This window comes from Hirundo rustica, chromosome 6 (assembly GCF_015227805.2).
Source record: "Hirundo rustica isolate bHirRus1 chromosome 6, bHirRus1.pri.v3, whole genome shotgun sequence".
Classification (NCBI taxonomy): Eukaryota; Metazoa; Chordata; class Aves; order Passeriformes; family Hirundinidae; genus Hirundo; species Hirundo rustica.
In genome coordinates, this window is record NC_053455.1 from 27,698,127 (window position 1) to 27,723,967 (window position 25,841).

Below are 25,841 nucleotides of genomic sequence, written 5' to 3' on the forward strand. Positions count from 1 at the left end.
GTATTTACCAAGTGCTTATTAATGGAGAACAAGCCTGTAATAATAGACAGCTAGAGGGAAAAGAGACTTATTTCCTATTTTGTATGACCCATTTCACACTAGGTCAGCGTCATTGACTTTGATGGTATTTTGAGTTCTCATTGAATTTACTCTGTGTCAGTGGTGGAAGCCAAATATTCATGGGTTTGCTGCATGAAGAAGATCCATAAAAATACTGAAAAATATGTTGGCCTTGCTATCCCAAGTGAGAACTGGCGCTGAAATTCAGAAGCCGTTTAGGATTTTGTCAACAAGTTAAAACAGACAGACAGACTCCTTTCCTGGATTAAAACCACCAGATGCTTTACAGTAAACCACAAGGAGGAGGTATATCTTTTAATAGCAGAAAAAGCCCATATTTCTATAGCAACGTGCATGGGAGGACCTCAAAGGAAGGAATTATTAAATCTCCTATCTCCCTTATGCCTTGGGAAACTACTAGCAATTTTTGGGAACAGAAACGCAAGACAACAGCCCAAATCTCAGGCCAGACTGAGATAAGGACTTAAGTCACGATTCCCAGCCCCTGTTATAGCGCCAGTGAAGTTCTGTGCTGGGTACTGTTTTGGTTTGAAGGTGAAGTTTTGCATTAGATGCCTTTTAAGACAGTTCACAGTTCGTTGTCATTTGCACTCAGGGCGAGATGATCGTGCAGGACACGAAAGCCAATCTCACCATGTGGAATCCTCTCAAAGACCTGATTATCAGGGTGTGTGTGCTGAACTCTGCAGGGTGTGGGCCCTGGAGTGACCTCTTCCTGCTTGAAGCCCAGGAGGTCATGGGTGAGTGTCCACTATTTTCTCCCTTCGCTTTGGGAAAAAAGTCAGATATGCTGGGACTGCTGTTTTTTCTGAGTCTTTTCCTTTCAGTGCTTACTACTTACTGAAACACGTGGACTTATACAACAGCACACTTGATCAAGGAGACTAGAAATTCAATAATCTTTAAAGAGCTGGTATAAACAAAACAGTTTCTGGCATCTACTGTGTCTTCTTGGAACACGGCTTTACTGCGCTTACTGCAGAGCAGCAGAATTATCTATTGTGTGCAGACACAATAGATAATATGCAAATAAAGGTTTACACAGATTTACACAAGTAAATGTAACAGAAAACTCCTCTAATACAGATTGTCTTCTTTGATTTAATTTTATTCCATTCCTGGCTGGGTTTAGTGAAGCCTGATTTAAGCCACGGCCACTTGGGGGTTCATAATGGTTTTACTGAATGTATTTATAGTAAACCAGTTTAGCTGTCTCCATGGAAAAGCTGAGCTACTGGCAGAAGAGGAAGATGATGGTACAGATGCTGTACCATGCAATCTGAACTATGTGGAGGGGTTTCTTGGGAGCAAAGAAGGTGCACATGTGGAGGGCAGCTGGGCTCACCTGGGGTGATTTGCTTGCTTCTTGTATTTCACAGTGAGTGAGAAATGGGAGGCAGGCTATGAAGCACGGCAGGATGTTATATGAGGAGATGGGTGGAAGGGAGAGAATGCTTTTGCTTGTGAAGGGAACTGTAACAGAACTAAGAGGAAGATTCCAAATAAAGATACAGATTCACGATAAGAAGTCAGTGAGGTGTGACCATACAAAAATTCCACAGTCTCCTGAGGTTTTGTTTGCAAGTGCCTGTGGCACAAGATATCAGTCTCTAATTTCTGATGCTGACCCACCTGCTGCTGCTATCTTCCCACTCCACATGTCTCTGAGGAATTACATGGACATTGAGTTCTGCTGATCCCTCCACACTGAGGGTTGGCAGGGGGACTCTAGGGGGGAGCTCCCAAGCAAGCAGGAGGTGGGGGATACGGGCAGAGCAACCAGTAGAGAACTGTATCCTTACTTGCAGTAGTGCATTTAATGCCGGTTTTAGCATGCACATTACGCAGGTCCCTTGACAGCCCAGTTCCTGCCACAAAGTCAGCACTGAAGGTCAAGAGTGAGCACACAGTCACTGTGGGATCAAAGCCTTCAAATAATTTAAAAGAGATTGAAGGGTTGTGAAGATTCAGAGCTGACCCTACTGAGGTTGGTCACTGGCTCCACCAATTTTTTCCTCTTGCTTTTTTGATCGGGATTTTTCTGTGGCACCCAAATACAGACAAAAGTATCTGAAAGAACTAGGAGTTCCCTTTGGAAAATGGCCATCACTGGCAAGAAGCCCCAGCGAATGTTTAGAGCTTGCATTTTACAGGGAGCTGGAATGGTATAATCCTGACAGCACTCTATGTTGTTGCTTGACTGTTTTTATTTACAAACTACTTCAAAAAAAGTGGCATCAGGAGTGGTGCTTGTTTTGGCCAAATGCTGTTTGGAGGCACATATATTTCTTCACAAGCATAACAGGCTGGAAGTAAAAGTTCACCGTGGAAACACTGACAGGCCTTAAGCAGCAGAGCTGCAGAAAGACTGCAGTTTTGTTTCAGGCCTGGTAGAAAACATAAGTCGCTTCCTTTCCTAAAATAGCAAACTGGCACTGGTTGCTTTATGTGAGAAATGCCAGGGGTGGTTTCTGACCAGCTCCCAGTGCGGCAATAGGGATGACTAAGCTCGTATAAACTTTTAGTCGAATTTGTCATCACAGCAAAGCTAGTGGGAGCTCCACCCTACTTATGCTGAGATCTTGTGTGCTATTAACAAAGATTGTTTTAATATTTTCAGAAACTTTCTCAGTAGAAACCACTTTTTTTCATTGCAGAGCAAGGAACAGGGTGGTTTAATAGCCTTTTCTTATCTGTAATCTTCACTATTGTAGGCAGGAGAAGATTCTTAGATTATGTTCTTTGCGCACCTTTGAGATACAAACTTTCTGTGAAATAAAAGGGCTCATCATCAAAGGGCTCCTAAATTCTCTTCTAAACTCTTCTAATAATACTATCTTCTCTCTGCCTTGTGCAGTCTTAAGTCATATGCTGGTTGAAAAAGGTGTGCAGGAGATGGGAGAGAGACAGAGTTGAGAGAGGAGAGGCAACCTGTGGGCTGCAGCCTCCTCTCAAGCTCAGTGACACAAGTGGGAAGCAACGATGTGTGGGGCAGAGGAGGAGAAGCAGTGAATTTCAACATTCATTTCTATTTCTGATACATTTGCTATAAACTGTGGGATGGGCTCCTGGTTCCCAGCAGTTTAGAAACAGGGAGAATACTTTAGTTTTGTTCTGTTTTCTTTCGATACACACTCCTTTTGGAGGGGCTCCCCAGAAGCTGACTTAAATCCCTGCTCTCTCACCAGAGCAGGCAACAGACAGAGACTAGAAAAATAAGCCGAGAGGTTTGCCTCACCGGAGGGAGAAGGAAACCTTATTGTTAATTATCAGAGAGGACCTTTTACATCAGTGTTGTTAGCTGTTTCTACCCTGATTGTTAGGCATAAACAGCCCAAGTGATTGGCTTGGGAATTATGGAGGGGGTTGGAGTTACCTCTGTTTTATTTGAGAAATGCAGCTTCTATTTCTGATCTCTCCCTCCTCATAAACAGCCTTGAAGGCTGGGTTGAAAACTGGAGCCAGAGGGAGTATCATAAACCCCAGAGCCTGTAAAGCCTTCTGGGTAGTAAGAGTGTGTGAGTCACTGAAGGAGATAAGACGCTGGAAAATAAGTACTAAGGATCTGATAATTTGCTTCAAGTGGAGAAGTACAAATTTGCTTCCTCTTTTGTCCACAATTCTGGGTCCTTAAGCTGTACCTGTTTATTAGACTAATATTGCTTCTTTAAAATCCTGGATGATAAGGCCCCTCAATGTAGCTGTTAATCAAGCCTTAGAAGCCTCTTGCTTGCCAGGACTCTGCCAGTAAGGGTTGTCTGACTTTCTCAGATTCATCTATGCAGAGGTGCATCCAAGTTCCAGCCCGTGAGCCTAACACCTCTTTTAAAACAGGTTTATTTATACTGTCATGACTTATAACAGGATTACTTACATCATCAAAGATGATTCTTCCTTACCTTCAGGTAAAGGGCAGTCAGCTGCTGAGGATGAGCAAGTGAGCATGAAGATGAAGGAGGTGCTCAGGGTCCTGCTACCTTTTCTTGTTCACTCTTAAACAATTTGTAGATATGAGGGCTATCCTAGATTTTAATAAAACCATTTAAATTCACATTTAATCTTTAGTAATTGTATTTGGAGAAGAAATCTCTCAGAGAGTTGGATTAATTTATCATTCTTTGCCAGGCATACATAATATTCTTTTTATTCAGAACTGTATTGTTTATCTTCCTTGCCTGGCAGCTTGCTCAGATTGGCAGCATCTCCACTTCTTCTGTAGACATTTTGTAGTCAAAAGTGTAAGTGTTCTGGGAGCAAATATTATTTCAGTCTTAGAACCTGTAGGCTGACTAATTTCTTGACTCACAGGGGACTTTTTAAAATTCACCTTTTCTTTGGGGAGAGACACTGAGAAGCTGCAACCAACCAAACAACATTGAGAAGTTACAGCTAATACCAAGTCCCTCAGGGCGCTTCTCTTTGTGGGAAGGGTTAGAGGAAGAATGTAAATATCTTAAACCAGATTGCCATGAGGCAATTGTCCTTCTCTGTTGTCTTTCAAAATGTTGCCTGGCTGATGTTTGGGTAGTGCTGTGTTACCTGGTCAAGGTTCTGATGTGTGCCTCAAAAGGGACAGGGTGAAACCCAAACACAGAATGCTCACATTGAGCAACATTTTTGTCCTGAGGCTCCAGTCTGAAGTGCCCCAGATCATGAGCTCAAGTAAAACAGTATAATCTGGTGCAGCGCCTGTTACTTTCTCGTGGCTCAAAACCAACAGTTTCTGACAGCTAGATGGTTCTGCTCTGCTTCTTCTGTGAGAAGGAGATAATTTACCTGATGATTGGCTGAGTACCTGTTTATGCCAAGTTCCAGTATACAAAGATCCACCATGTCCAGCAGCATGGCTTTGCCATTTAAAAGCAAAAGGAGAAATTGACAGTCTTCTGTTTCCTGACTGGTGTTTTCTCCATCATCTAGGTGGCCAGAGACAACCTCCTTATGGGACATCCTGGGTTCCTGTGGCACTGGGCATTCTCACAGCTCTGGTCACAGCTGTTGCCCTAGCTCTTATTCTCCTTCGAAAAAGAAGAAAGGAAACCCGGTTTGGGTAAGGGAGTTTCTCCTTGTGTTGGTTAGAGAGTTCTTTCTCTTCTGTTGTGGTTCCTGGCTGAATTATTTTTCAAAAAGCATTGTCGATGGAGTACTTTTGGCAGTTTCTTTGGGTAACTGTATTGGTTGGTTTTTTTGTTGGGATTTTTTGGGGGGGGGGGGGGGGGGGGGGGGGGGGTGGGGGGGGGGGGGGGGGGGGGGGGGTGGGCGGGTGGTGGTGTTATTAGTTTTTTTCCATAGTTTTGGGGTGCCTGCCTTTTCTTCAAAATGGCAATACCAAAAATACAGTAGCTAGGCCTTATTAGACTTATTAGTTGAAATATAAATGTTATCAAGGTAATTCCTAGCACTGCTGCTTAAGAGATACAAAGAGAAAATATCCACATATGAAATACCTGTATTCTTATGGGCTGAGTCCTTTATCCCATGCTGGTTTTCAGTCTATCAGCTGATTGTCACTTCCTGACTGCCCAGAACTCTCTGGATCCCCAGTAAAGTTTCCTTTCCATCCAATGGACATTTGTCTGTGGCTTGCTCCCTACTGCAAACAAGGTTCCCGTTCTTTCCAGTCTCCCAGACCTCTCTGTCACAGCAGCATCTCTGTTCCTATGACTCCTGCAACCTGCCCCAACCTGCAGCTTCTCCCGGGCACTTGGGAGGAGTGATTCCCCTGTTTTGGAAGGCTGTAGGTGCATCAGCGAAGCAGCATAAACCCGTTGTCCCTCCTCTCCAGATACAGCCTCTCTAACAGAACAGTCTGCAGTGTTTATATGGCAAGGGTGGAGAAATCATCCATCCTGTTGAACACACCCTTTCAGAAGTGAATGGCCCATGTAATCATGGCCCTGTGTGTCTTTTCTGCCTTCTAGCCATGCCTTTGGCAGTGTGGTTGGCAGAGGGGATCCAGCAGTCCATTTCAGAGCTGCCAGGTCTTTCAACAGGGAGGGCCCAGAGCTCATTGAAGCAACATGTAAGTAAAATGACCTGAGTGATTGCCTGGGAAGCTGTGTTCATGCATTTACAAGGCTCTCTCTGTTTTCACTGAAATGGAGGTTTCTTGATCAAAAACATTAGATTAACTTACAATGAGGCCTAGACACTGAATTGCAGAGGTGAAAGGCCAGAATGGCTGTTGCCATACCAATTACACAGCCCTTCCTAATTACAGCTACAGTCATTATATATATTAATGCAAGGCATAAATTCACCACTCCCCTGCCCCAGTTTCACTCTACAAGGACTCCTTCGACTGGAATGTAATGCAGTGGTGAGATAAATGTGGCTGAACAATATTAGCAGGACTTTTTAAACTCAGTATGCTGAGCTGTGTTACAGGCATAAACCAATTAATCAGTCTTGGAAAGCCAGGAGTTAGTAATTTATCAAACAGGAGACTGAGTCCCAGGAATGCCCAGATGATCCTTTAAGGTGATCCATTCCTGTTTCCCGGTTCAGGAAGGGCGTGGCTCTCTGTGGCAGCACTGCGTAGCTGGGTTAGGATGATGCTGCAGACAGTCATCAAAATGGTGCAGCTCCATCAAGTTAATTTAAGCTGTATGAACCAGTGTCTCCCAGTGGCCTTTTGAACTGGATTTTGTCTTTTCAGCATTCCTTACATTGTTTCTGCATTCCCGTTGTTCTTGGAGTGTTTAAGGGTGGTATTATCACGCCCTCTCCCTTTAAGTACTTTAAGTACTATAAGTACATTGTCTGATGGTTGAAAGTTACTGGCTGCTTGTCTGTGGTGAGGTTAGAGGACATGGAAGGGAATTCTGCCTTTTTTCAGGTTTTCATGCTTACAGTGTGGGAATCGGATTGGAAATGGAGATTAAAACCACGTCACTCTTGATGTTGTGACAGAATATTTAAATATCCCTTATTTGATGCATCATTTGTTTTGTTGTTCTTGTTGTTTTGGTTTTTTTTCCAGTGGAGAGCGTAGGGATCAGTGATGAATTGAAGACAAAACTAAAAGATGTCTTAATCCAGGAACAGCAGTTCACCTTGGGAAGAATGTTGGGCAAGGGTAAGAACCAAAACTGAACAAGGCTTTACATTTAAAATCCCACTTGTGTTATTTTAACTGTTGAGAAGGGAGAAGAAATTACAAGCAGCCTGTTTTCTCTCCAGCTTGTGGATGGAAATTAAATGGAACTATTCCTTCCGCTGGGATAAAACATTTCAGAGGTTTAGCATAACTAAGAGGATATTGGCTAAGCCATTCCTATAATATGGCTCTACAAAATCATGAACTGCAGTCTGTGCTCAGCTTTCCAAAGTAGTGTTAATTCACTGGTGTGTGAATTTCTTACAGAGATTTAAACAAAGGAATATTCAATTAAACTTCACCTTTTCCTTTTTCTTTATAAGACTAGTTTTCTTGCAGGGGGTTTTGACCCTTTCCCACAGGGAGCATTCTTCCACTCCATCCCTCCTAGAACAAATATGCTTCTTTCAGAGCAGGAAGATGACCTTCCTGCAGAAGTGGTCTCAGAGGGCTTAACAATGCTAAGTAACTGAACAGCTGTGTCATCTGTTTGTGAGTGATAGCTCTTGGCCAGTTTCTGGGATCCTACTCCATGGGCAGCCCCTTTTGGGCTGCTCCCGTGACAGGTAAACTGAAATTGGCTGCAGAGGGGCCCCAGGGCATGGCCTTAGTGTGGGGATGCCGGCTGGCAGGATCTGGTCTCTGTTGTCAGCCCCACTGCCACAACCCCAGGCTAGAAGTTAAAAGATGACATAACTGCATTATCTTGGGCTCTGCTGACTCTGCGGCTGAGTAACAGTTCCATAGTATGGAAACAGCACAAAACACCTTCGTTGCTTCCCATTTTCCTGATTTGTGGTCGGATCCACTGCTCACGGTTTTTGTGAAGTAAGCGTGTGTCATTGAGCAGTGGAGGACACTGGTGAAAAGCTAGTGGAGGTACATGTATCTGGGGTAGATGTCCTGAGAGCCATATTTTGCTTCCTGCTTTTCAGTGTCAGAGTACCTCATACTAATGCATTTTGGGTGGGATAAGCACTTACAAAATTAGGGAGAGCAAATCTAGAGCCAGATCTAATGCAAAGAAGCTGTGATAATAAAGCCTCTTTAGGCTAAATATTTTGAAGAGGCTTGTTGCATTTCCTCTTAACTCCCTCAGAGAAAACACCAGGGCAAAACACTGCCTTCTGTGAATCAACATATCACACACACACACAAGTAGATACTCTGTGTTTTCTCTGGTCAGCTGTGATTCATAGAAGTCTTTCTCTGAGTTTTGAGAGATAAGGCTGACTGTGTTTCACATGGTTGAGTCCTGGCACTATCACTCAACTCTGATGGCTGTCACTACTAAGAGCTTCCTCAGCCAACCCATCCACTTGCTGCTCCAGCAAAGAGCCTCCTCTCTGAACAGAACCTCACTCAGACTCACCCCTCACAATATGGCTTCCCCAGAAATGTCTGCCCAGCTTAAACTCTCTCTCTGCATCATCTGCCTGCTCAGGGATTGCTTTTTTCCCCTCCACATTTTCCATTGCCTTATGGACTGCCAGCACAGTGAGCTCTGTCTACTGGTAGTGATATCTCTTCTAGACACACATGCTGAAAGCTGCTGTCTGGAACTGCAGAGTGAAAGATGAAGCATTTCTTATGGGTACTCAGTTTCTTTGCCAGTGACCCCTGAAGTGAACCTGCTGTGAATCATACTTTCTTCACAAGAAACTGTTCTCTCACTGTCTACTCTGATAATTTTACAGGGGAGTTTGGGTCAGTTCGAGAGGCACTGCTGAAGCTGGATGATGGCTCTTTCCAGAAAGTGGCAGTGAAGATGCTGAAAGGTATGTGGGAGCAGGGCTACCTGAATTACTTAAGAAGAGAGAGATTGGAAAGATTAAATGTTGTCTGTCATATTCTCAGCAAATATCCCCTGGTGCTCTTTATTTCTCTCTGAGCTTCCCACTCAGCCACTCTACCCATGTTGTCTCCCATCCCTTTCGTGTCAGCCTTTTTGTAGTAGAAGCTCTTCAGGAAAGGACCTATACCACCTTAGTTGCTTCTACAGCACATAGCACGTGGTGAATGCAACCAAAACCACTGCATCATGTAGCACAGACAGCTCAGACAGGTCTGCTCTGCCCTAATAATTCAGCGGTGGAAGAACAGTATTCCTGCAAGCACATAGCCTGGAATAAACACAAGAGTGCTTGGGCTGAATGCAGTGACAAGCAAACTCATCTCTGTCAGGACATTTGACTGAGCAGTCCAGCTCCCTTCTGATTTGATATTTGGTGAGCGTACAAAGCAAGGGCATCTAACGGGCAGAAGTCTGTAACAAGAAAGGCAATTAAAAGATAGGTATAAATCAAAGGAAATGTGTGTATATGTGTGTTTGTATATGTTAACCTACGTTATTTGATCCCTTTTGCCTTTAAGGCAAAAATTAACTGTGACTGACTGAAAGCAGCCACACTCACTTATCTCTGGAGCTCAGTTTGCTGTCACAGAATAACAGCTTGTGCTAAATACACTTGGTACCATTCTAGTGTAAGTTGTATCATTTTATCCAGTTTCAACAATAATTCTAATTAGTTTGCAAGCTTTATGTAGTCAGAATGTCTCCCTTTAGGCATCCAACTTAGGAACAATCTGTCAGCCTCCAGAGGCACCTTCCTGTCTTCTTTGACTGTAAAAAGGGAATCTCCTTTTGTCTTCTGAATCATATTGCAATTACTTGCCAAAAGCAGATAGTGTGAACACTCTTCTACAGGTCTGAGTCTAATCTTGCAGTAGGACTGGAGGACTCTTGCTAAATTCAGCAGCAGCAGCAGTGGAAGTAGTCGACTGGGAGACTTCTTGATTATATTGATGTATTTCCATAAATCTGGAGTCACAGCAATGAGAAATAATTTGCTCCAAAATTTTGCTGATGTATGTCACTGCTGAATTCGGTCCAAGCTGTCCAGTAGTGCGGTTATTTAAGAAATCTTAGCTCTAGCACTTTATAAGACTTAATCATGCTAAGAGACATAAAAGCATTCATCTTTCATGCCATCCTTGTCAGAGATGAATTATTGGGCCCTGCTGTGCCAGTCAGGGGCTCCGAGCCATCTCCTCAGTTTCAATATTTTCTTTCATTTTTGTGATGTCTCCTCTCCCTGACGTTTGTAGTTTAGGTTCTTTGACCTAATTAATTCTTACATCTTTAACCGCCACGCAGTTTTCAGAGCTTCCAAGAAAAGTTCTTACTTTTGAGTAGAGCTGCTCACCAGCGGTTCTTTACTCTGCCAAGAACCAATTCACCAGATGTCCCTGGTACATGCTTATTGCTGCCCATCCCAGGAGAGAGTGTCAGGCTCTGCTTTGTTGTAGAACGGCTTATCTAGCTATAGGTCTGAGAAGATGTGCTGTGCCACAAAGAACAAGCTTTTGACAGTCATTATTTGTAAAGTCCCTTGAAGCCACCTACAAAGAAAACTTACAGTCACTTTTTTCAGCGGACATCTTCACCTCAACTGACATTGAGGAGTTCCTGCGAGAGGCTGCCTGTATGAAGGAGTTTGACCACCCTCACGTCACCAAGCTGATCGGTAAGTCAGCGCTGCTGGTGCCACAGAGCACCTCCTGTTCCTGCATTATCCCACACAGCCTCGCTCTCCCCAGCAGGGCTGGTGCAGCCTGCTCTGCTCCCCGTGGTCCTGCGCAGGTCAGCACTGCTCCTTCCCAGGCCCCAGGGAGCTGGAGTGTGTGTAATGCTCCCCACACCTGCCCTCACGCATCAGGAACAACCATCTCCTATTTAAGCTGTTTCTTTGGTTCTTGCAAATTCATCAGGGAGACTTTGGCTGGCTGAGACATGTCTAAACTGCTGTGAAATGTGAGCAGGTGGGCAGGTAGACTATAAATAGGAGGAACATTGTGCCCTTCCAAAATACTGAGTAAGAAGCAAGACATTTGTGGGTGGACACTTTGGAATGCAGGTATTTTCCAGAATGTGAAGATTGCTCTGCAGAGCCTGAGGTTGGGGCTGGCTGGTCTGTAGTGGTCCTAGAAACATTTATAACATCTTGGTCCTGCAAGAAGAGCTGAGAAGCACTAGGCTCTTAGTACAGCCTCTGAGGTCAACAGTGTTAGAGGCATCTTAACACCACCTGGCATAAAGTCATAGAAGCTTGGAGCATGGAATCTACCCACCAAAACTGCACATTTTCCTCCAGATCTGTGAGAGAAAGGCGCAGCAGTCTGTAAGATTCCTCCTGGGAATAATCTGTTTGCTAACATCCCTTTGCTGTGTGTGTGTCTTCATTAGGAGTCAGTCTACGAAGCCGTCCCAAGGGCCGTCTCCCAATTCCCATGGTGATCCTGCCCTTCATGAAGCATGGAGACCTCCATGCTTTTCTGCTGATGTCACGGATTGGGGAAAACCCATTTGTAAGTCTGTTTTACTGTAGAATTCCTTCTGGGTGGGTAGGGATTTTCAGAGAACGTATTTGGAGCAGCTCAGGCACTGGCAAGGCACTGGCAAACGATTGGATTTTAATACCAGAGGAAGTTATGAGATGCGATCTTAAAGTATTTTGTTCCATGCATGTTGAGGACCAGCTCCTCCATCCCGTCCCATCCCCTCCCCTCCCTGTATTCCCCATCCCTGCTCTGTAAAGTGGCAGCAAACCTTGCAGTCTTGTCATACGTGCTTGAAAGCCTCTGGGAACAGAAGCTAAACTGTTATTTCTTACAGAACTTGCCTGTTCAGACACTCCTCAAGTTCATGATTGACATTGCAAGTGGGATGGAGTACTTGAGCTCAAAAAATTTCATACACAGGGACCTTGCAGCTCGGAACTGCATGTAAGTGATTCATGAGTTTTTAGAGAAAAGAAAGACCAGAGTGGGTGAGGGAGGGATGAAAAACCTTTTGCATGACAGTAGTGTGGAGAATGCTGATCTTTGCATTTAAGTGACAATCGACATATGGGAGTCATGGTCATTGTGGTGGAGTGTGTGGTGGTGCTGCTGGGAGCAGCTCCTAAAGTCCCACTGATCTTTCTAACAGACCCTCTTTATAAGGAACTCTTCCATCACTGGTCTGCACATAGAGTTTCATAGAGTTGATTACAATATCTGTTTGTAATTAGCCACTCCAGTGGCTGTGTGTCAGCATAGGCTATTTGTAACCAACAGGAGGGAATGGGTTTGGCTGTGTTAGGAGAAAAGAACTTTCATTGTATCATGAAGTCTGTGTTTCTGGTATCTATTTTGAGGACTTGATTATCACAATAAAGAATTGTAGTTTCCTTGAAAGCTTATGGAGAATGCCTCTAAAAATAATTGCATGATGAACACACCATATGATCCCACTTCACTGTTCTTGACACCAAACTACCTTGACTGCTTTGAAGGAAAGGAAAGTCCTTTTTTTAATCCTTCCCACTCTGCTTCTTCCCTGAGAATTGAGTAAGGAACAACTCATTGTGACAACAGAACTCTGCCTCTGAACAAAACAACGACAACCAATAAAATCCACAGTGAGACACAGATTTCCAAAGGCATTTCAATGTCCAGATGTACAGACAAAGAGCCTGATAGTTATGATGAAAAATGATGGGTTAGCCTGCTTTGACATTTATGAGAAACCCCTACTGATTTTCTATTTTTGTAGACATCCTCCAGAGGAAGCTGAATGCCTATTTCAGCACATCTTCTGGGGAAAGCAGTGAGTTCTTTTATGAGGCCTGGGAGCATGAAGTATTTGTGGGCTTTACTTGGACTGTCTGCCAACATGTATAGGTTTAAGTGGATGACAGAGCAATTCAGACCACTAACCAGGCTTGGAGAGGAGATGTTGCAGATCTAGCAGTTCAATCAGTTTTAACAGGCAGTCTAGGCAATCACCCTATGAATTTTTTGATTGCCAATATGAGGTGCAGGCCTTGGTGATAGCATTGAGCATTGCAGATGTCCTCTGATAATCTTGGAAACAACAGAAAGTATCTGAGTTTGCTTTTTGTAAGAGACTGAACCATCTGAGCCTAGCCACTTCTTTACTTCCTTAGTCATAATTAGTTCCCTGTTAGTCTGAAGGAACCAGTTTGAGACCTCTAAGCTATTTCACATTGGTCACCAAGTAGATAAAATCATTCTCCTTTTGTGTAATACTTGGTGAGCGATATATCTCAATTCTCTGAACTTTTTTTTTTTCCCCCCTGAGGTAGCCAATAAATGTTTTCCTTTCCTCAACTGTGAAAACTTTCCCACAGGTTGGATGAGAACATGAACGTGAGTGTTGCAGACTTTGGACTTTCTAAGAAAATCTACAGTGGAGACTACTACCGCCAGGGTTGTGCCTCCAAGCTGCCAGTGAAGTGGCTCGCTCTGGAAAGTCTGGCAGATAACCTGTACACAACGCACAGCGATGTGGTGAGGTTTGCTCTGGTGCATTGGGGACCACTTGTATCCCTGCTGAAGTGGAGGAGTCTCACTGAGGGTGGGAAAAGGACCTGGTGATAGGAAAGGGAGTTTACCTTGTGTTTGAGGGATGGTGCTACATCTGCCTTGCATGCTGTCAGAACTTAAGGCTAAGAACATATGAGTGGTTAATGGCAGAAGACATCAACCCCTTTCTTCTTGTTTTGTTCCTTTATTTTTCAATGTTTATCCCCATCCTCTTCGTCTTTCCACTCCTCCTCTTCCTTTTCCTGTCTTTATGCAGTTTCTTCTCTCCTACTCTTTTTCCTTTCTCTTCTGCCTGACGGTTTGAAGGTGACATTTGAAATGCATGTAACCCACACACTTACATACAAGTGCAGCAAAGGTACTCTGTGCTGCAGAAGGCATTGGTGGAACTCCATAAATCTGAATACATCAGTGCTTAGGCACTCCCCATAACTCTCCCCTGGGGAGCAAGGCTAAACCTATTCATCTGAAATTGTTACCTCTTTTCCCTTTGGGATTTTTTTTTTCCTGGTACTGTCTTCCCTCTTCCTTGCTGCCTTTTGATCTATTTTCACACGAGATTTGTCCTTCAGTCCTGTGGACTTGCTTTTCCAGTTATCCCTGTGACAATGTTCTTGAAGGGATAACCAAGAGTGCCTTGCAATGTGGCTGCTGCATTGCTGCATCCACTGTAGGCAGTGTTTAGTGATTGGTTATCACTAGTTCAGCCAGTTTACAACAGACATTGGACAGGGGGTTGCTTATGAAAATAATAATCTTTTTGCACCTCACAAACCTTGCAGTTTAGTTGAAAAGTACAAGTACAGCTGTGCAGTGTAGAGCAGAAATGAATGTGAGCCTTAAGTGGTTTGTTCCTTGCTCTACTAATTGGCCAAACTCTGCTTTCACTTGTGCCTGCACATTACTAGAAACTCAGAATCTGGTTAAATGAATTAAGAAACTGATTTGTGAGCCCCAAACCCAAATCTTCTTCTAGCTGGGAACCAAAAAACTGATACCACATACCTTAAAGAATAAAAGTAGGAAAGGTCTGCCGGTGGAAGACAGGAGTAGCTCCCAAATCTTCGCCTGCTCCACTGCAGGATGAGGCTGGGCAGGGCCTTCAGCTGTCTCCTAAGATGACGTGTGAGCATCAGCAGCATCTGGTGGGTCGTTTCTGTTTTCTGGCTAGAGTTTGGGTGGTCCTCGCATCACTGATGCTCAGATGACATTACCCAGCACAGTCTGGAAACTGAAACCAAGCCCAGTGAGCAGGGCACGGTCTGTTCACTTGTTCTGTGTGCTGTTCTCTTTCAGTGGGCGTTTGGGGTGACCATGTGGGAGATTGTGACCCGAGGGCAAACCCCTTACGCTGGCATCGAGAATGCAGAAATCTACAACTACCTCATCAGTGGGAACAGGCTGAAGCAGCCCCCGGAGTGCCTGGAAGATGTGTGAGTACTCCCTCACCCTGCTGACGTGATTTTTTGAGAAATTTGGCTTGCTGGAAGGAAACAGAGGCAGCTGGCTGGGATGCTGATCTGAATGTCTCCACTTTCCAGTACACAGAGCCATTCACTAGAAAGTCTCTGGGTTAGCTACTGGATATTGTTTGCTGGCAGAGCTCCCAGGAACCTGTGGTAACTACACAAGCAGCTAACTTGGCTTAATAGTTTCAACAGTGTCAACATTAGCAATTCTTGGCTTTGTGGAAACTGTAATTGTGTTTCCAGAATCACTGAACCCTGCCTTCTCAGGCCAGCATCTGAGCAAAGGATTGAGTTCCATGGCATACCCTGAAGGTTGAATAGAGAGACGATCTAGCAAGACTACAAGGAAACTGGATTGCGGAGGCAGTGGCCTGCATGTGTCTTTCAAAGTTTGGCCCAGTTTTCAAAATCTAATCTGCTACTCTCAGAAACAGCGGGCTGAAAGAGAAGAGATGGGACAAACTAAATTTGTGTAGATCAGTGTCCACCTTAAATTACATCTAGGAGCAAATCCAGGACAGTCTTGAAGATTCTGGTTGCAGACGTTGTCAGGCTTAGAGGAAGGACCTAGTTAGTCCATGGGACAGCAGGCAGCCACATGCTGCAGCCTGTGCTCCTGATCCCAAAGGATCACTCTTGGCCAGCGGGTCACAGGAAATGTTTGCTCAGGAACCCTTCTTCCCTGGGTGGTGGTTGGAGACTCCTGGTCTCCTCACTTGAGGCTGGGATCCCCAGGAAGTGTCACCATAACTTACCCTGCGGTAAAAGCTTGCCTTGCCTGGACAAAGTGAAATCATTTCACTGAGGGCCCAAGCAAGGCTCTGTTTTCTGCGTGTTGTGCCCAAAGCAAGATAGAACTATGAGCACTGATTTTAGTGGTCTAAGACCTTACTCTTTCTTCCCTCTTCCCTCCTGCTCTGATGGTGGATTATTTAATGTAGTTTCTTTCTCCTCTTCCTTTTTTCTTTTTATAGCAAATAATCTGTACTCATCTTACTAACCTGAATGCTTTTATCTTCTCAGCAGTTCATTTTAACTTTTACTGAGTATAAATGAAAACATTGTTATATCGCTACCTAAATTAATCACACGTCTGCATCTTGACTGCCCTGAGTAGCTTTGGTTCCAAATTGTGAAGTTTGGCTGTAGGACATTAGAGATGCAGAAAGTAGAGAAGAGGCTCAAAAACCTACTAGATAGGCACTGGAGAAAAATCTATCAAAAACTACTGAAAAGGTACAACCATTGTTTTGTGAGCTACAGGTTTTTGAGACCTGAGAGAATATTCCAGAAAGATCACACTGCATCCCCACCCTCAGCTTACGCATTTTCCCCAAGTGCTGCTACTGCACTCTGTCAGGCATAGGGTACTGGGGCAAATGGACTTCTGGGCTGATTCAGTACGGTATTTTTCTACCTTTCTTTCAAATGGATTATGCTGATTGACAGCAAAGGTAAAAGAAAGTATTTAACTTGGTTGCACAGAATTGGAAGTTTCTGTTTTATCTGCAGCATTTATAATTATTTCTACTGTTTGTGAGGTATGTAAATCAGCATTAAGACAACCGAACCATAGGAGCTTTCTGTAAAAGTAGTGCGAGTTCAAAAACACTCTTGTTAATCTGATCGCAAAGAATACAAGAAGTAAAATAAAACCTATCATGAAATGCTTTATTTCCCAGTAAAGGCCATATCAGATTTTTTTCCATTTGCAAGTTCAACTGAGGTTCATTTGTATGCAGTGCTTTTCGGTGCCAGCACTGTGCTTTGTTCTCGTTCCCTGCAAAACCGGCAACAATAACTCCGCAGGAATGCAGCTGCCCGTCTTGCGGGTGATGCGCAAAGAGGAGCAGGACAATGGCTCTGGCCGCGCTCCGGCGCAGCACCGTGGCTGGAGGCCCGGCCGGCGCCGACACGCAGCTGCGAGCGCGGGCCAGGAGAGCTCCTCTTCCCTCGCCCAAGCACGGGCCAGCAGAGCCAGGGATTGTCTCCTCGTGCTGGCCCTGGGGCAGCCAGAGCTCGTGTTTGACGGCAGGAAGGCTGCAGGATGGGAGCTGGGCCTGGAAATGGTCCCGAACGCGTCCTGCGCACCGAGCCGGTACCTTTGTAGCTGAAAGGCCATTTCGGCATCCCTCTTCCAGCAGTGAAGCTATTGTCCATTCTTTAACATCCCTCTAAACAGATCCAGTGTGCCTTTTTCCGGTCCTGTTGACAACCTGTCAGGACATCAGCAGCAGCAGCAGCACACTTCTGTTACTCCAGGAGCACGGAGTTAACGTGGTGTGAAAGAAAGAATACTCTGGAAATAACATGTACCTCCCACAGTTTGATGTTTGTTTTCTGCCTGTGATTTATCTGCTCTTGAACTAGAATTTGGAGGGATGGCTTCAGCTGTGGCAGAGGTTGTGAGGGTGCTTTTTGTGAATAAATTCAAAAGCTATTACTAGACGATGTCACACTCACAGTCCTATTCTAGCTCCCTAGAGACAGCAGAACAAGGGATTTACCAAGAAATTCAACATACCTTGACAGAGCTTTTGGGTTTTTGATACTATGTGAATAACTTCTTTGACCAAAGGGAGAATACCCTTGAAAATGGGAAGAAGCAAGAAATTAGACCCATAATGGCCATCCATGCTGTGTCACCTGTGCAAGGCCAAAGCTGACAGATTTTGGGGGAAGTAACTGCGTTTTTTTAAGCTTCACTGCCCAGAGCTGCTGTTCAGAGGTGCAGGCCATGGCCGCTCCGCTTCTCAGTGTTCTTCTCTCCCTCTGTTTTGCAGCTATGATCTCATGTGCAGATGTTGGCATCCTGAGCCCAAGCTACGCCCCAGCTTTGGAGTACTCCGGTCCCAGCTGGAAATGATTCGCGGGAGGATGTCCACGCTCTCTTCCAGTCAAGATCCTCTCTATGTCAACATTGGGAAGGACAAAGAGGCGTCTGCGAGTGACCCTGCCCTGCACGCCTCCTTTGGAAATATGGATGCTGAAGAGACTGTTGCTGGGGCAGCTGCTGCTGTCACAAGTGACTATCGCTACATCATGAGCCCCTTGTGCCTTGTAGATGATGCTGAGGGTGAAAGGCATCCAGACGGACAAGAAGGGGAGGACAAAAGCCTTCTCTATGAGCTAGAGACAGAAGGAGAGAAAAGTTGCTAGCCTGTACATAGCAGTGACACTCTGCTTCCCTGGGACTGGATGTGTGCAGCATGGTGCTGTGTCTCCTGGGGCTCTGATGCCGGATCTGGAACAGCTTTGAACAGCACTGGCCAGGGCTTTTGGGCAGCTTTTGTAGCTTTCACCACCTGTGTGGGCTGCAGTGGCAAATAGCTTGGAAGAACTGCAACCCCAACAACCCCGTGGATTTGTGGGGGGCGAGGCAGTAGGGTTACAGGTTGACCACATCCTGCTGAAAGGAGTTCAGAGCTAAGGCGGCAGGCAGAGTCTGTGCTCTGCTTCTTCTCACGGAATGCTGGAGCAGAGCTGAATACACCTTCTGTTCGGTCAGTGCTTGCTCTTGTGTAGATGTTGTCTTCAATCCTGGCTGCGTGACTTTGGGACTGGTACCTCTGAAAACACTAGTGGGTATTTATATTGTCATTCAGGACAAGAGGGCAAAATTCCCCTCGTGTTCACTCAGCAGTACTGCCTAGACTTGTTGCCTACCTCAGTGGTTCTCAAACTGATCAACGGATCTGCTCCTACCCAGCACTGAATTTGAACATCTGGCTCATTTCATGCAGTGACATTTGCCGCTTCCTCAGTCCAGGGCTCTTTTAAGAGTTTCAGACTCTTTTGGTGAGCAAGGAAATTGGAAAGAAAAAGGAAAAAAAAAAAAAAAAAAAAAAGGAAAATCCAGCATTCCTCTTCTCCCCATGTACCTTTTTTATGTCTTTCTTTTTCTTCTGTTTGATGCCAGTTCAGACCTGACTAGATTTGCAGCTGACATTTAAAATGCAAAGGGAGGGAGAGCAGCTGGCTTGTGTGAGGGCAGAATCCAACTTCAAAGGAATGGAAAGGAAGCAGTGTAGAGAGGACTTAACAGCAGTATGGGGAAACAGTGCTAATTAGTGCTAAGTGCTGCCCTCCAGGAGAGGAAGAAGACTGAGATACAGAATGACAGACTTCCTCAGTTTCAGCAGGAGTGGGATTCAGCATTTGCTTCAAAGTTGGATTCTTTCAGTCATTCTCTTTATTAGTCCTATGTCTTCTTCAAATAACCAAGAACTGTAGCTGCCATAGTGACATGTGAAATCAGTTTCAGGAGGATATGTGTCTTGGGGGGAGGAATCAACTGGAAGATCTCTTTCTGAAAAGAGAGGCCTCATTATGAAAAAGCGTGAGAACCACTGGCCTTCCTATTAGGATGTTTTTTGGCATGCTGTAAAAGTCACATAAAACATGGAGTAGTATAACTGCAGCCTTCCAGACAGGGCAAAATTAATGGTTTTGCTCTTTGAGTTTTGTTTTGTTTTCCAATCAGCATGTCTGATTCACTGTAACTGCAAGTGCTTGTGTGGTTTTTAATAATTTAATATTTTACTGTAAATCAGCATTTGTTTTGTGCAGTGGTTCCCAGCAAGGAAGTGCAGTTACATCTTACTCTACTTATCCTAAATATTTGCTAGATCTTAATTTCTTTTGTTTTCACCACGCTGAAAACTTGGCAGTATTACTTAGGATTCCACATTGCACTTCCTCAAACTAATACCACAAATGTCAGCATTTACTAAGTTGGCAAAGGTGGGACCAAAAAGTCAAATGAGATTGCAGACTTGGTATCAGAACACTCCACCCTTCTATAACCCAGTATTTGCTTATTGTAAGGTTGGGTTTAAACATAAAATTCAGGTCAAGTTTCAGCCCTTAGTAAGAACTCTTCCTAGGGAAGGGGAATTTCAGCCTGGGACTTGAGCATGGGTCCTTTCTGTTAAGTTTCCTACTGAACAGAGATGTTCTACGGGTGTCTCCAGAAATTCAGTGTGGTTTCTCAGTCACAGATACAAATTCTACCATCCTACACCCCAGGCGGTACAGGGTTTTCTTTTCACTTAGTTGGAATGCTGTAAATGCCGGTGAGAAGATAACACCTAACAAAGGGTAACAAAAACGTGTGCAGTGCACTTTTGCAGTGAGGGCAGAAGGCTATGCTCCCTGCAGCCGCCTAGGAAGTGCAGATGTACATATAGACTCTAACTCTGGGAAGCATGTCTTTAGTTTTTATGCATTTTTTAATAATAAAATCTGTACTGTGTTTGAGTCCCAGCCTCTTAACTGTGGCGGAACGTGGGATGATGCTCATTAACTGTGTGGGGTCATAACCAGCCCCAGCTGAAAGCCATCTTTCTTCCTTCACCAAGCACGGTTGAGCTACTTCTTGGGGGCGGAGAACATGTTTGGCCTGCCCAGGTGGCAATTACTCTGCCTTGCTCCAGCCTTGAGATTGTGAAAGCCCAAATCTGATGGGCAGGGGCTAGTGGTTCCACAAAGAGAGGCTCTGCGGCCACGTACTGCCATGTGGTGCCTCCTACCCAGGAATGCAAGACCTTCGCGTCACTTACTGTCACGTGCGCCCGTCCAGCTACTGGCAGTGCTCTCAGTGGAAAAGAGGTTTGGAGGAGGTGGGTAAAATTCAGCTCCTGACTCAGCTGTTCCAAGCACAACATAAAAGAGCCCCTGGATTTCCAACTTGCAGAGAAGGAAAGGCGTACCTCACGCTTTTATTCTTCACAAGCAAACAGCACGCTGCACGCCCTCTGCCTGCAGCTCACACAGAGAGGAAGAGTGATGGGAAACGGCACAAGCACTCACCCCCCCATCTGCAATGCAGGAAAAATTACTTCCAAAGCATGAAGCAGCTGATTTAGTTAATATTTTAAGGTTCTAGTGCCCAGTGATGTCCTTTAGATCCGATTCAAATGATGACTTAATCCTTTTACATAAAAGCCTGGACAGACCAGGTACAAATGAGGCTGTTTGTGGGTGGGAGAGACAACACCAGAAGAAGAACAAGTGAAAAAAGAGGGAGGGAAGGAGATTTTAAAATGGGGACAGATGGGATGAGCTGTCAAGAGGTAGTCAGAAAGCAGAAATGTGAAATTTTATATATGACATTCCAGAACAGAGATGGCATTGCCTCAGCTGGGACCAAGCAGGTGTCTGAGGTGGGGGCTGGCTGTGTGTTTTGGTAAAGGACCAGGTGCTCTCTCTTGTCCAGCCCAGGTGCCCTGCAGTGTTTTCCTCTCAAATTACAAAGAGGCTGTACAGAGATGTCTTGGCCCCACGTCTGCTTGGAGACAGCACTGTGATCCTGACCCTAGGGAAGCTCCAGCCTAACAGCTCTGATTTTGGCACCACCCTGGCACGCTGTTTCACTAATTAAACAAAATGTTTCTCCCACAGCCACCCTTTTTTCCCACCACCCCGGTACAACAGGGCAGACTCCCATCTTCCCAAGCAGCAGCCCTTGCCCAGTCTGCTGAGGCAATGGGATGTCCAACATCTGCACATTTATGCCGAAGCAACTTCTGTCCCATACAGTTAAACCTGACCACACTCCTTCATTCACATCTCCCTGAGGATGAGACAGGGTCTCCTTCCTTTTAACAGAGGCTCAAGCCTCGTGGGGCAGTTACCAGCTAAGTTGTGAGGCAGCATGACCCTGCAGCACTGAGCAAGAGCACAGCAGAAGCTCACAGCCCTGCCTGTGTTGTAGAGGAGTTAGTGCAGAAGGAGACGTGCCCCTGGTCCCTGTCAGCTCCAGTGCCTGGGCTGACTGATGAGCCTCAGAGCGGGCTGGGCTGGCAGCTCAGCCTGCAGGTACGGGGATGCTCCAGCCCGATCCAGTACGTGATCAGTGTGGGGAATGGTGCGTTCAGGGCTGACAGCTCAGCAGGTGCTTGCAGCAAGTGCACGGATATAACTTGGAGCTACTGCACAACTACCCTGAAACCAGCCACCTTCCTTCTTGACCTGTGTTTGGAGGGAAGTGTTGAAGTCTTGACTCTCTGAAAACACTCTTCTAGGAGTGAAATGCAATTAATTTTGAGTAAAAATCTGAGTCTCGCTACCCAGTGAAGGGAACAATATTTGCACATAGATATTTTCCTGATTTACATCCTATACATTGCTGGAATTATTTAAACTCCTCTGATGCTCAGCAATCACCAGCTTTTGCTCTTATTTTTTACCAGGGATTTCTGTGAGGAACCCTCACAGACAGTCCTAATTTTATACTGATTTGTTATTTCACAACTGCTGTGCTCCCTTAAAATAGCAAGTTGTTCTACAAACACTGGATTCCTTTGGATTTGGATCCAATGGGTGATTGCAACCTCTGGGTGAAGCTTGCCCCTAGTTAAGGTTCTTGCAAGACCTTTTCCCTTGGTGGAGTTTCTGGCATGCAATACTCATTGAATTTCCATCTGCAGTAAGGGTACTGATGTGAAAGTAATAGGGTCTGCCACATGCAGACTTTTTTCAGAAAACTTGTAGGAGCTTAATTATCCTTCAGACCTCAATCTCATCACATTTGGCTGAAATAAAGCAGTGGATTCAAAAGCTATTAGGGCTGACACGTGCAGCTGGTGATCAGAGAGCCTTGTTACCATGGGAAACAGAGCTAGAAATCAATTACTTAGTCCAAGAACAGAAAAGACCGATGGACATGGGGTTTGATTGCATTTTCTGTCATATAAAGGGAATTCAGTGTCAGTATGAATCAGAACTCAGTCACTGCACTGAGGTCTAGCAACAACAAAGATGATTGACTCCTCACTTCCTAATTACTCCATGGATCCTCCAGCTTGAGGCATGCCAAGCCAAGTCACTCCCAACTGCAGTGAGATGAAATGGAACATCTTTTGGTTATATTTGACAGTAGGACTGAAATTAGGGAACAGGTATTTCAGCAGCGTGGAAAGTATCTAAACAGCTTTTGTTTCCTCCAGTTTCACTGGCTTGAAATAGAACTGAAAGAAATGTGAGACCCCAGGAAACAGGTGGCACTTGTTGATTTAAGCTTTGCTCAGTTCAGTATAGATTTTACAGGACTGGACTAGTTTCTAGAAGAGTCTTTATAGGAGCTGGCTCTTGCCAGCATGTGGTGTAAGGAAGCACAAATTCGTGACAAGGAAAGAGGACTTGCATGCACAAATGATCCAGCTGGAGTACAGGAGATTGCAGCACAGGCTGATAAACATACAGTGCCAGTGAAGGTGATGGAAAGGGGGAGCTGGCAGAAATGGCAGGTCGTTGGAGAGAAGCAGGCTGTAACATGGCAGTTACTGCAGCATATTCAAAAGGGCTCTGTTTTCTTAGTTAGTATAAAAGACAATGATCCTGCCTGCTACCCTGTCATTACCTGAGCTGCGTGGGAGATTGCTGCTGCCTCTCTACCTCTGTTCTGCCAATGAATGCCTCTGCGACAGCGACTTCTGCTTGTGTGACATGGTGCTAGCCAGAGCAGAGACCCCTTTGGTCACTCACTGCTGCCTCTCACTGTTCCTTCTTATTAAACTACCTTTAAACAAGCTAAAAGCCCCCAAGGTTCACATTGCTAGATGATGTAAAGCAGCATGCCTCCCCGGCATCAGGCAAGGTTCAGAGCTAATTAATACATTTCCTGCTATTATTTGTCTACGGAATCCCTCTTCTTACACAAAGATACACAAAGAGAAAGAGGAGCAGAAATACTGTGCAGGCATGTGACAGGGCGTATGAGGAGGGACTGAGCTTTAACAGCCTTTTGGTGACCATGAACCTTGTACCTGACCTGCAGGGTGTAAGGGCAAAGGAAGATGCAGACGTGGGGCTTATGCAGGGGACCCAAACTGCATTCCAGAAAGAAGCACACTTAGCTGTTGTCAGAACCCATGCAAAGTAAAAAAAACACGTGTCAAATCTGAACTTGAAGGTTTAGCATGTCATCAGACAGTGGGGGCAGTTTAAGACCCTCTCCCCAATATTTGTTTGCTCCCTCTCTGCTGTAATTGGGGCCCCATCAGCCATGGCCAGCAGTGCTGGTGCTGCTGAGGGTAGTGAAGATAGAGCTGATGATGCACAGAAAAGGATGAAGCACAGGCACATGTTTCTACCAGCACTGCTGAGGGGGTGGAAATCTCTGGCAGAGCAAACAGCCGGTGACTTCTCACACTCCCTCCCCCCTGTCTGATTCATTCCAGCTTGTCTGCCAACACTCCCAATTACGCCAATGCACTTCCACTGAAGCTGATATGCTGGGCTGTACCTGAGGCAACCATCAGGCTCACTATGTGAAATCTTTCCCATATTTTCCCCCTATTGATGAAGCCTCCCTGGGTCACCACTGAAATTGATCAGGGCTGCTGCCCTACCGGCCAGTGGATTTTTCTGCAGGCATCATCAGCAGGCAAGGATCCAAATGAGAGGGGCTGAACCTATTCATTTATGGCAGAAATTAGCACTGCTCAGTATTTCTCTGTTTCCTTTCTTAATATACTGCACAAAATATTGCCAGTCTGCTAAGCTCTGTCAAGCTGTAGGGTAGGGAGCTGCAGTGCTGGAACTAGAGCCACAGTTGGCCCACAGGGACTCTTTTTCGGGATTTATCCTCACACGTTCGACCATTGTAGTCTCAGTGGAGCAGACCTCATCCCAGAGGCTTCCTGCACTGCAGGTCTGAACCACTCACTGCTGATAGTGGTGTAAATCTGCGAGAAAGGCACTGAGATCATCAGAGCTTGATTTCTGGCATGAAAATAGCACAACTGAAGGAAGGATGTGGTACGTAACCTGGAAATGCACCCAGTCTGCCTATATGCGATGCCCTGACCTCTCCTGGGTGAAGATGATCTGCTGGGTTGACGTTGGTTTTCTTCCTTGAGCCCGTTGAGCTGCTGAAGCATTATGTAGCACTGCTGAGTCCTGATGCTGATCCCACAGCAGGGGCACTGCGCAGCAGCTCACGGAAGTCCAGGGGATGATGCCGTCACAAGGCTGGCAAGAATTCAACATCGTGCTTTACAGCTTGCCTGTTTATCAGAAATCTGTGAATGTGGAAAATATGCATTTTCCTTTGTTCCAGGAAGGCTCTAAAATTTCATGAGGAAAAAAATTAATGGATTTATTTTCTCAGTAAATATCTCACAGAGCATCACTGACACTGAATTTGGCAAATGAAGAAAAACCTGTTCTTAGCACATTACACTTAACATTAGTGCAAATGCGGATTAAGTCTTAAAGAAGGCAAGGCTTTCTATGGTCTTGCCATACAGTAGCAGGATGAGGTGTATCTGTGTCTCTCCCACAGCTCTTTTCCTGGACCTGCTAGCACATATGGAATCAAGGCACTGCCTTGTTTTCACCAGGTGTGGTTAAAGGGCACAACATGCCTTTCCCTTGGTGCAGATGAACCCACAGACAATGGCTTTCTGTTACCACAGTTTCTTCCCACTTGAGCTTCTGCTTGTAGGGAGGATGCTGGAAACTTGAGCAGGCCTTGGCGGTGGGATCCTTCATGCACAGAAAAGCCCAGAGAAGCCTGAAGTGAGCAATCCTGAGGAAGTGCGGGGATCAATTCGGTTTTGCACCACCAGGGCCAGCTGCTGAGGACTGGCCAGCAAGCCAGTGTTGTCTGCTCCAGAGAGAGCCAGGACAGAGAGAGCTCAGAGAGGGCAGAGGTGGGATAATGTGCCAGCAGGGGACATTCTGTAGTCTCTAGCATGACATTTGTGTCTCAGAAATGCCAGTCTCCTCTCCTACAGAACAAACTGGAGCTGCTCTTGGGACTCTTATAACGGCAGACCTTGCCTGATTTTTAAAAT

The 25,841-nt window shown here is 45.3% G+C and overlaps 1 protein-coding gene across 2 annotated transcripts in view; it reads left to right on the forward strand.

Moving 5' to 3' along the window:
- TYRO3 (TYRO3 protein tyrosine kinase) overlaps window positions 1–20,298 on the forward strand; it is a 40,996-nt gene extending 20,698 nt beyond the window's left edge. For both annotated transcript variants that reach the window (XM_040067565.2, XM_040067566.1), the window contains exons 9-19: window positions 677–821; window positions 5,002–5,131; window positions 6,003–6,103; window positions 7,064–7,159; window positions 8,878–8,958; window positions 10,615–10,707; window positions 11,427–11,548; window positions 11,856–11,965; window positions 13,375–13,534; window positions 14,867–15,003; window positions 17,823–20,298. In XM_040067565.2, coding sequence (XP_039923499.1) covers window positions 677–821; window positions 5,002–5,131; window positions 6,003–6,103; window positions 7,064–7,159; window positions 8,878–8,958; window positions 10,615–10,707; window positions 11,427–11,548; window positions 11,856–11,965; window positions 13,375–13,534; window positions 14,867–15,003; window positions 17,823–18,198 — 1,551 coding nt within the window. In that variant the 3' untranslated portion in view covers window positions 18,199–20,298. The remainder of the gene's footprint in view (window positions 1–676; window positions 822–5,001; window positions 5,132–6,002; window positions 6,104–7,063; window positions 7,160–8,877; window positions 8,959–10,614; window positions 10,708–11,426; window positions 11,549–11,855; window positions 11,966–13,374; window positions 13,535–14,866; window positions 15,004–17,822) is intronic.
- Window positions 20,299–25,841: the final 5,543 nt, after the last annotated feature.